Source organism: Danio rerio, chromosome 1, assembly GCF_049306965.1.
Source record: "Danio rerio strain Tuebingen ecotype United States chromosome 1, GRCz12tu, whole genome shotgun sequence".
Classification (NCBI taxonomy): Eukaryota; Metazoa; Chordata; class Actinopteri; order Cypriniformes; family Danionidae; genus Danio; species Danio rerio.
In genome coordinates this window covers 10,640,544-10,652,187 of record NC_133176.1, presented here as the reverse complement: position 1 = coordinate 10,652,187, position 11,644 = coordinate 10,640,544, and the positions used below count along the sequence as shown (strand labels likewise).

The window sequence follows — 11,644 nt, the reverse complement described above, 5'->3', positions numbered from 1 at the left end:
GAGGATCAGCTGTGTTTGATTAGGGTGTGCAGAAACTGTGCAGAGCAGCAGCCCAGCAGGAATTTGACACCTGTGCAATGGAACTACATTTCCAACTAACACTTTTGACCACCAAATCTGCTGAGTCGAATTTAACCCATGTTAAATCTGTAAGATATCTTAGCCTAGTCTCGTATACACAACTACCTTTGCAATCCCACAGGTAAGCAAGGATGTAAACTTTCTCTACGGTGGTTTGCATCACTGTTCATTATGCAACCCTTAATCTCCACGTGTCAGGCTTACCTAGGCCAGAGGATTCACACATCGTTCCTCAGCCAAGCCCCTTTAAAGCCCCGGCATCCTATAAAGAGCCAAACCATTCCCGCGTGCCATTTCCAGAGTGACTGCGTCTGAAGAAAGAAGTGGATGTTCGGAACTCTGAAAACAAATAGCTGTCTTGATCATGCCAAAGATCACATCCCCTTCCTGCCGCACTGCACCTCCAAGACTGAATTTCTGTCCTACTTGTTCCTCTACATCTCCAAGATGCCTTTCCCACCTGTAACCAGACCTCGGAGTCTACCCAACTCCAGCAAAGAAAAACTTCCAGGACCGTCTCCTGTCATTCTGGTTACGACCACAGAAGAGAAAAGTTCTGTGAAGGAGCGGCTTAAAAAGTTAAGCAAGAAGGCCACGCCGCATAAAAGCAAGCTGCCCACCAGTCGAGCCACCTCAGGATTAAGGATGGAGGGAAGGAATACGTGGGTTTTGCCTTCAAGACCTGCAGGTCCAACAAGTTCCTCTAAAAGTACTTCAGGCATCCCGATCTCTACAACCAACACCTCAAGCAAGAAAAGGCTTCCTATTAGCGTTTCAGCAACAAGCATCCCAATGGAGCCTTCCAGTCCTCCAGCCTCCTCCGGATCAAGCCACGGATTGAATAGCGAATCAAACTTCTCTCTCAACTTGACTCCCGAGGCCACTTTGCTCCTGCAGAGACGCAACCGTGAGAAGCAGCTCCGCGCAAGTCGAAACAACTCAACATCCCTGCAACCTAAAGACCGTCTAGCGGCCAAGACAAGTTTTCGATCCAATATCCCATTGGTGAAGATCTCTCTTCTCAACGAGCGTCACCGATACGACGACGTGGAGTATGAGGAAGATGAAGAGCAAGGTGTGGATCAGAGCATCCTGCTGAAGTGTTCGGAATGGTTGCGAGGGGTGGAAAATGCTGCCGGAGCGACCGTTTTGGGAAGGGTGGATAAAATCAGTCAGAAGAGCATCTAACAGTTACTTGTGACTTAAACGTGGGAGTTGAGTAGTGGTCGACTGATGTGGGTCCTGCAATGTCCGAGACTGAACCAGCTAGGTGCCTTATGGCTGATACATGCTAAACAATTTATTACTTGCAGAAAATTAGGCGTAAATGTAATTCCCACCATTATTATAGCCAGTTTTCACGCTGCTACTGGTGTGTTTTAGATTGAGTCATTGGAAACCAACACTTCTTTATTTTAATGGACATGGATATTGGCTAATGATCGGTTTGCAACAGTAGGGAAGGGAGCTAATACAAGCAAGGTCATGGGTTCAATTCCAAGGTAATGCATTCCTTGCATGCATTCATTTATTTATTTTTTTATATATACAAGCCAAATATAAGCTATGCATGATGTTGATCCACTGGCCTCTCAGTATTCTTGTGGAATTTTAGAAGTTCTGGACACATTTGGCAGCAAACCATGACAGAATCTGTGCTTGACTTGTCAAGTTCAGGCAACTGATTAACAGTGAAATGAATACATCATCTGATTTGAAGCTGAATAGGAATTGTATGATAATTATATCTACATTTAACTGTAAGACCATCCAGAGGTCAAGCTTACGATGCAACAAGATTGTGTTTTTAATTTGTAACGCAGTTTCTTTAAAAAGGGATTTGTACACTTCCAGTTTTACCCAATACCAAGTACCCAAAATGTTTATTGATCTAACTCTGAATAAAAGATGATCTCCATCCTCCCACAATTCATTGCTGTCTGCATGATCACATTAAGCCTCTCTTTTCCTCCTAAGTGCACGCACGACTCAAAGATATATTTGCTGTGTTACTATAAGTAGCTTAAGGGGCAGGGTTTAGACAGACTTAGCAACAAACAACACTGCTCACTCGTAGCACTTCCTAATCTCATTAACAGACAAGTGACTTCACTTTTAAGCAAATAGCAAAGGTTAAAGTCACCAGGAATTGTTTCTTCAAGAAGAAATGATTGTCGCTAGTTGTTTTGGCAGACATTTAATACGAATATTGATAATATAAATATCGAAAATATTGTCAGTCATAATTTAAAAAAAAAGTTTTCTACTTTATTATATAATACCAGATGAATTATAATATACAGCGGGGAAAATAAGTATTGAACACCACACCATTTTTTCCAAAAAACCTATTTCTAAAGGTGCTGTTGGCTTAAAATTTATACTGAATGTGGATAACAACCAAAGAAATCTAAATATGCAAAGAAAACAAATCTAATTAGTTTACAAAGTTTTGTGTATTAAGATGAAAAGACACCAGGGAAAAAGCATTGAACACATGAAGAAAGGGAGGTTTAGAAAGGCAGTGAAAGCCCAGACAGCAACTGAAATCTCTCAGCAGTTTTTCTGCAACCCTCTGCTTTTCCTTAGTGCAAATACATTTTCGCTGCTTTAGTGCAACATCATTATCAGGATGATGAAGATAAACCAAGGGTAAAGATTTCAGCAAGACAATGATGGTATACAGGAATCGGAGATTAAAATTCAATACCTTTTAAGACTTTTTATAAGACTCTATGCATACAATTTAAGATCTCATCACCAATTCAGGCTTCCAACCAGTAACATTGTGGACATTTTAACTTGCAGCATATTTACTAAACACTGATTGCAAGAAATGAATCCTAAACTAAAACTGTATTTATATACAGATTAAAAATGTTAATCCAGCAGGTGGCGCCTTTACAGCAGCAGGAAAAACAGTGTTTCCCTGGTTACTGCAATAAACAAAGCAGTGTGATGCCAAATCTAACAGGATTTTTTTTATTTGATAAACTGCACAACATCCCAATATTCAATGATTTAATTCTGGTAAAATTTAGCAAACCGATACCAAATTTAATGCCTTGTAAAATAGCCTTTGATACTTTTTAAGGGCCTTAAATTCCTCTAAATTGATGTATCAATTTTCAATAATTTTTAAGACGCCATGGACACCCTGAATGATCCAAAACACAGCCAAAGAAACTCTCTAATGCTTTCAGAGAAAGAAAAATCAAGCTGTAGAATGGTTCAGCCAATCACCTGACTCGAATCCAATTGAAAATACAACATAAATATCAGATTTGATAGACGAGACCCACAGAACAATAAAGATTTTTACACTCCGTTGAAGTTTTATATGAAGTATTAAATACATTTCAGTAGTTCAGCATTTTCTCCTTCTGTCATTGTTATTACACAGAACTCATTGTTCAGATTTTTATGTTTTATTTTATTGTTATGTTTGTATTGTTTGGGTTTTTACCAAAATCTGGTTCAGTCAACAGCTCCTTCAGAAATATTATTTAAAGGAAAAAAACATGACATGTTCAATACTTATTTCCACTGCTGTATTCACCTTATTCTTTGCCGACAAGCGGGCGCAGCCATTTGAATCTTTTAGGCTGAAGACTTCCGCTCTCATTCACTTCCATTTATTTTTAGAGGTTAAAAACTGCTCGTTACGCTGCTTGATGTCGCAAACTGATATTTTCTTATTATATTATTCTACTTGGTCTGTATAGTAATGCAAACATTTGTTTGTAGAGCAATTAGTTTGGCCGTTTTCTGCCGTTTATTATTCCTAGTCATTTCTCTCACAGGCGACTCAATCGGAAGTTCTAAAACAATCGTGAAAACAGGCGCACTTCCGCATTTTAGAATGACATCATCATATACACAGACTATGACTTTGACTGAAAGAGCATATATAGAAGTTTTCAAGTAAGTTGTGTATCTTAAAGCAGTCTCAACAGTAGTCTGCAGCATTTACTCTTAAACCGATTCTCCCTGGCAAAGACTAGGTGAGGCCAAAAAGCATTATTAACATTTAATTTGCATGTGTTTTACATAGACGTGCAATGAGGCCGGCGAGCTACTCATCTCTCCTATTACATCTTATGATGTCGACTGAAAATTTGAGTAACAAAGCAGTTTGAATGCTCCTAAACCTCAGTGTCAGGTGTGTGTTTAAATCTCTGTGTGCACAAGTGGCATAACGCACTCAAGCTATTCACACAGGAGCTATTGACAATACCGACACTTCATTTCTGAGCGACATAACAACGAATTCACGGTAGGCTGAAATTATACAGATATTTTATAGATCAATTGTGATTGATTAATTATATTCTAGCTATTATTTATAGATAGTTTAGCTTTGAGATGTTGAAATAAGAATAAAATGATGGTTGGTGATTTAGATGGATGAGCTGGATGAAGATCAGCTGAAGAATCATGTGGAAAGCCTGAAGCAACAGCTCAAGTATAACAGAGTCAACACATCCGTCTCTGTTCCAGAGTGAGTCTCACATACACAAAACTGCATGTATAAATAGTAGCTGTATTTAAATCATTTCTGTCAGTCGATATTTATAAGTATTTATATGTATAATTAAATAAAATAATAATAATTACTAAAAACAAATTATCACAATGTTCAAACATATCCATATAACAATCAAATCAGATTTTGAAGTCCAAAGTTTAGTAAAGCAAATAAAATATATAAAGATAGATTACTGATAGATTAAAGCTTAGTAGCGCATTTTTTAGTTGTTCCACTAATGCATTTATTTTCAGGTTAATTAAATGGATGGAGGAGAAAATGACAGAGGATCCATTTGTGAATCCAGATGCCATGAAGGACAACCCGTGGGTGGAGTCGAGCAAATGTGTAATACTCTAGCACAAGAGCTGTCAATCATCCCTATGGCAGCAGAAGTGGCTCCGCCCTCTTACACAGGCTGACTTTGAATATGATTAAGATGCAAATGAACTCATTGTCAGTGAATCTGCTTTGTTGTTTACTCTCATGATAATAAGAAAGCGAATGTTTCTCAGTGAAAACATGTATTTATAAAAGTGTAAGACAACTATACAACAGCACAATAAAAAGAAAATGAGGAACCAGTGGTGTTTTTTCCTTTTTCAAACAATTTAGATGACTGTTTTGTTTAACTATTCAGAACATTTTAGATTTTTACAGATTGACATGTACTTCATCCTTTCTCCAGATCAGTTTACAGCAACTCTCGAATGTAAACGTTTCTGCGCACTGCATTGGACACACCTTCATTAAAACGAAACCAGACGTCGCTGTTTCCCACAGCTTTACCAATGTTCAGCACGCCACTCACTTTGCCATCTTCACCTGCAGAGAGAAACCACATCAGCTCATAATTAGCATTATACTGAACAAACATACTGCCATTTACTGTACGGTAAAGTATACATGCACACCCACCAGCCACTTTATTAGGTACACCTTACTAGTACCAGGGTAAGTCCCTCTTTTGCCTTCAGAACTGTCGTAATCCTTCGTGGCATAGTTTCAACAAGGTACTGGAAATATTCCTTAGAGATTTTGGTCCATGTTGACATGATAGCATCATGCAGTTGATGTAGATTTATCGGCTGCATATTCATGATGCAAATCTCCCATTCCACCACATCCCAAAGGTGCTCTATTGGATTTAGTTCTGGTGACTGTGGAGGCCATTTGAGTACAGTAAATTCATTTTCATGTTCAAGTAACCAGTCTGAGATGATTCATGCTTTATGACATGGTGCGTTATTCTGCTGTAGTAGCCATCAGAAGATATGTACACTGTGGTCATAAAGGGTTGACATGGCGAGCAACAATACTCAGGTAGGCTAGGGCGTTGACACGATGCTCAATTGGTACTAATGGGCCCAATGTAAGCCAAGAAAATATCCGCCTCACCATTAAACCACCACCACCAGCCTAAACCATTGATACAAGGCACGATGGACCAATGTTTTCATGTTGTTGATGCCAAATTCTGACCCTACCATCCGAATGTCGCAGCAGAAATCAAGACTCTTCAGACCAGGCAACGTTTTTCCAATCTTCTATTTTCCAATTTTGGTGAGCCTGTGGAAACTGTAGGCACAGTTACCTTCTTAGCTGACGGGAGTGGCACCCAGCAGGTCTTCTGCAGCTGTAGCCCATCTGCCTCAAGGTGTGATGTGTTGTCTGTTCAGAGATGCTCTTCTGCATACCTCAGCTGTAACGAGTGCTTATTTGAGTTACTGTTGCCTTTCTATTTGCTAGAACCAGTCTGACCATTCTCCTCTGACCGCTGGCATTAACAAGGCATTTGCGCCCACAGAACTGCCACTCAATGGATATTTTCTCTTTTTCTGACAATTCTCTGTAAACTATAGAGATGGTTGTGCATGAAAATCCCAGTAGATCTGCAGTTTCTGAAATACTCAGACCAGCCAGTCTGACACAAACAACCATGCCACGTTCAGTCACTTATATCACCTTTTTGATGCTTGGTTTAAACTGCAGCAGATCGTCTTGATCATGTCCACATGCAGAAAAATCATTGAGTTGATGCCATGTGATTAGATATTGCGTTAAGATATTAGATATTATAACGAGCAGATGGACAGGTGTACCTAATAAAGTGGCCGGTGAGTGTATATAAAAATCAACATACTTGTAGCAGTGACCACAGGCTTCTCCTTGGGTACAATGGCTCGTCCAAAAAAGTCCAATTCGGGCTGTAAACGTGAAAAGAATAAATAAGCAAGCATTCACGTGTGAAAGCACTTTGACCCTGATCCACTATTAACCCAATTAATGTTGGATTATTATGAAGCATAAGTCAAGCATATGTAAACAGAGTCAGTGTGAGGTCAATTAGATTAAATGGTGGCACAGAATCAGTGTAAAATGGATAAAGAGGTCAATTTGCTAAGTTCAGTGCAAAAGCAGCGTTTTTTTATTCACATTAGGAACAAACTAAATTATTTAAGGGCATTAGGTTCATTTTTGGCATCTTGAATTTAATCAATAATCTAAAGCCAACATTTGCAAACTTTGTCTGCAAAAAATGTAAAACTGACAAATGTTACACAATGCCAGAGTGAAGCTGTAAATCCACAATCTCAGCACTGAATTTGCTATGGAAATACATGATGGACTGGACTTAAATACAATTTAAAGTTGTGTTCACAGTTTGTTTTTTGGTTTGTCTAGTGTGGACCAAATAACAAAACAATTCCTGATTTGTTTAGCTTCACACTATCATTTTTAAAGGGGACCTATGATGCAAAACTCACTTTTATAGGGGGTTTAAGCAAAGTGTGTCAGAAGTGTGTGAATATAACCAGCTTCTATTGGTACAATTTTTTTTTTGTAATCACACTCAATAAAAAAACCCTTTGTACATGTCATCAGTGGGGGAAAGCCCCGCCCACTAGTGATCAACTCTCGTTCATTAGCATAAGACATTAGTCTGGTTTTTGAATTTGCAGCTATGCTGACACATAGGCATTTGTAGCTCCGCCTTCTTTTGAAAAAGAGCACAATCTCATTTAAATTTAAAGCGACAGTCGTCAAAATAACATTTTGAATCAAAGCATGAAAGGGGCAGTTATAAAGCATTACATGTGTGCTATTTTGAGCTTCACATACACACACTCAAGGGTTATCAGAGACTTATTTTACATCTTGTAAAAAGGGGCATAATAGATCCCCTTTTGAACCCAACCTAAAGATACATACATAAAAAATGGTATGGCATATTTGCTAATAAAACTTAAAAAAACAACAACCAACCAACCAAAAAACAAACAAAGCAAAAAAACAATGCTGTTTGCTCGACTAAAGATGCTTGTTGCATATGCATACAGAAAAAGTGAATTTTATCAGTTGAGAGCTCATACAATCTTACAAAATATGTAAAAGAAGTCCAAACAGCATCAGAAATTTCCCTACTGCACACAAAAAAATGAAGATCTGCTGGAAAACTAATGGTTTCCGACAGCCACAATGCTCAACATAGCATTCATGACATGCAAATCAGGTATGCTTGTACCATTCTGAGCTTTTTTTTATTGTCAAATCCAGTTTTTGATTACTTTAGACGTCTTTACTTAATTTAGATGTCCATGGTTGATTAAAACCATACTAGATAACATTGTGAAGTGGACAGAGGCCCATGTTTACAGGGTTCAGTTGTTTGGTTGTATACAAATATTAGAATATCAGCATTCAGATGAATTCAAATGAACCACACTAACAGCAAATGCACAACTGAATTAAAACCGGCAAGTGTAATTAAAGCCTAAAAATGGGAGGATTTCTGGGGCTGCAGAGATCGTTTAGGACAGATCCAAAGGATTTAATATGGTTTAACATAAGTGTTTTACCCTGGTCTCCACCACAGTCTGTTTTACGATGTTCTCCAGCCTCTGTTGATGGTTCCTGCTTGTCTGTTTCTTCACTTCGGTTTTCTTTTCTTCTTGATTCTTATTTACGGTCTCCATCTAAACACAGGACGAATAATAACTTAGAAATAATGATAATTCTGTTTAGACAAAAGCATAAACAGAACCTCAGAAAACAAACTAAATTAAATAGACTAAAACCTATGAAACATTTAATTCTGTATTTCAGAATAACTAATAAATATTCTTTCTAATCTAAAAGCATTTAAATGTCCATGTATTGACACTCATATAATTTAATATAGCAGATACTATGTTTTAAATGGTAGACTTTTACAGTACAAAAGCATTAAGTTTTACAATAATGTCTATTAGTTAACTTTAATGCATAAACAATGAAATTCAATTTATTAGAGTATTCAGTTATTACTACATCTCGAAATGAAGATTAACTAAGAATAATGAATGCTTTAGGAGTATTTTTCATCACTTGTACACATTACTAAAGTAGTTAACTAATATTAACAAATCCACCTCAATGTAAACTGATATAATAAAAATAATAAACTGTCTCTAAATAAATAGACATTTTAGCACCATTTTATTTTTTTACAGTTTAATAGCGACTTGAAGTTTTAAAAACATCTTAATAATTTATTAAAATCTAATATTACTTATTTAGCTTAAGTACTACATTATGTACTATGTTAATTAAACAAATCCATATTATAATGCTATATCATATAAAATCATTTATACAGATTTTTTTCAGATGCTTTATAGTATTGTATCAACTTTATAGTATTGTTCTGCTTGTAAATGCATTTATTTGTGTGTGCGCATGCCTTACTTACTGTAAGTTTTGATTATGCTATGTTCTCTCTCTCTCTCTCTCTCTCTCTCTCTCTCTCTCTCTCTATGAGTGTGTGTGTGTGTGTGTAATTCTTACTTTCTGTGGGTTTCGACTCTGCTGTGCTCTCTCTACTCTCCTCATCCTCTCCAGTTCCGTCTCCCTGGCGATGAGCTGCTTCACCTGATAGGTTAACTGTCTCCGAGGAGGTAAACCAGGATAATTCACCACATCTTCAATATTACTGTCAAAATAAACATCAACGGTCAGTAATGTACCTCTTGTACATTCAATAACTAAAAACATTAAAATATGATCATAGAGCTGGATGATAAAATCTGTATCAATATTTATTGACCAAACATCGTCATCATCGCTAAAAAAAAATCTGGTATGAAGTTTCAGTATAAAGCGCTCTAGTTGTATTGAAATGTGGCTAATAAGCGCGCAACATGGAAGCAATGCCAATAAGCCTAGGGTGTAAGTTTGACATTTCCAATGGAGTCGCGCGACTTGCCCGATGCGCATATAGGAGTGATGCGCACATGTTGTGCAAGCACCGCACACATGATGCTAGTTGAAAAACATCTTAAGTTTTTTGAATGCGTGAGCACATTAGTAATGTTGCAATATGTGTATAAATAATGATGGTCGGTTCCTTTACTTGAAAGCTCAGATTTGATTATCATAATTTGTTTTGTTTACAGAGTTTGAGGTTTACGGTGTCATTATTTTTCACATTTTACAAATGTTGATCAACCTTAAAGTTTGCTTTGATTGTTCAGTATTTACGCTTTACCACTGCACACTTTGTAACATTTTACTTATCAAGTTTAAGAGCCTCTTTAACACTTGTTTAAGAGATATTTTGTTTAAATATTTTTGTTTTTGACTATTAAAACCAAATTATGCCTAATAATGCCTCAGTACTGATGGTAAATTAAAGTAAAGAGGTTAAATCAACAAAAAAAATACTAATATTGCTGAATGTAATAAAAAATATTCAATAATTATCGATATTGAATGATATGAAACAAGATATCGTGATGATTATTTTTGCAATATCGCCCAGCCCTATATGATTATACCAATAACATTTACAAAACACCATAGAATTATTGCCAAAGAGAATCTAAAAGAAGAGACTCAAATGAGAAGAATCAGAAGATTAGATGAGAGTTGAAAGCAGGTGAGTGAAATAATCCCTCTTACTAAGAAGTCAAAACACTGTTCCAGGAATAAACCTGAAATGCACCAATATGTGCAACACACACAAGCAGATGAAACTCTTGATGCGGGATTAGTTGAGTCAAACACACAGTCATTTCCCCACAACAGCTGGAGAACTTTCTGTCAAAGAAATGTGGAGCAGTTCATTATTCTGTGTGGGTTTTTTTCCATATATTACTGCCGTTTCATGTTAAAGTCAATACTATTCTTCCTTTGAGAGGGCAGGAAAGGTGATGAAAGTTTATTTCCAAAGTGATCTCTTCTTCATCATGTCTCATATGCTGCTTGTTGTTAAAAAAAAAACAGAGAGAGAGAGAGAGACAGAAACTTTTATATGGAAAAGCTTGCTGTGTACTGGAAATGATTGAACATCACAGTCTTGACTTTCAAAATAGGACATTAAGGAACAAAAACAGCATCATTTGAGACATTTCTCCTCATATCTGGATGATGCAATCAAAATGCATTTTGCTTCTATAATCGTGCACCATTTAGCTGTGATCTTCAGGGCATCTTGTCGTTATCCACAGTCATGGCTTCAGTGTGGTTGTCCAGCGCTTGTTGGAGTAGAGCTCGATAGGAAATGGCGGGAAGATATAGGAAAGCGTACACCAGCAGAAGCAACAGCAGGGCAACCAGCAGAGGAATCCCCCAATCAGAGGTGACCAGCGTCTCCTCACAGCGCGCCTGCAGGAACGACTGCTGCATGACTCTGCAACAACACACACACACAACAAACATAAGGATGACAAACAAACTCTGGTGTTTCCTTATTTAATCTAGATAAAGTAGGACTAGATGATATAATAATTAATTGGATGTAATATCCACTACATTGACAAGCTTAACAAAAATAATAAAAAGATGATTTTAGCTTGCAAAAAGCAGAACTTTGAACTGTGTTTTAATGAATCAGTACAAAACAGATTCTGAAAAGGCATCATGCAAAAAAAAAATAATAATAATCACAAAATAACTATTGGAATTTTACAGATAATAATACTCGCATGCGATTACATTTAGCATATTTAATTAAATAAGTTAAAAAATTACTAATTAATGAGTTATATCAGCAAA

At 36.9% G+C, this 11,644-nt stretch overlaps 3 protein-coding genes across 5 annotated transcripts in view; 2 read left to right on the top strand and 1 right to left on the bottom strand.

Moving 5' to 3' along the window:
• Positions 1-2,010, top strand: si:dkeyp-57d7.4. The gene is made up of 2 exons (XM_005170886.3): positions 1-202; positions 280-2,010. The coding sequence occupies exon 2, from the start codon at positions 409-411 to the stop codon at positions 1,267-1,269; it is 861 nt and encodes a 286-aa protein (XP_005170943.1). The 5' UTR covers positions 1-202; positions 280-408; the 3' UTR covers positions 1,270-2,010.
• Positions 2,011-4,253: 2,243 nt separating this feature from the next.
• Positions 4,254-5,192, top strand: gng13a (guanine nucleotide binding protein (G protein), gamma 13a). 2 transcript variants are annotated; one of them, NM_001198746.1, is given in 3 exon segments: positions 4,254-4,357; positions 4,485-4,582; positions 4,864-5,192. In NM_001198746.1, coding segments are annotated over 2 exon segments (204 nt in total). In that variant the 5' UTR covers positions 4,254-4,357; the 3' UTR covers positions 4,970-5,192.
• Positions 5,067-11,644, bottom strand: part of chtf18 (CTF18, chromosome transmission fidelity factor 18 homolog (S. cerevisiae)) — a 29,194-nt gene continuing 22,616 nt past the window's right edge. The window contains 4 exon segments of one of the 2 annotated variants that reach the window (NM_001110102.3): positions 5,067-5,434; positions 6,753-6,816; positions 8,470-8,586; positions 9,437-9,581. In NM_001110102.3, coding sequence (NP_001103572.2) covers positions 5,304-5,434; positions 6,753-6,816; positions 8,470-8,586; positions 9,437-9,581 — 457 coding nt within the window. In that variant the 3' untranslated portion in view covers positions 5,067-5,303. 2 annotated transcript variants of the gene reach the window in all.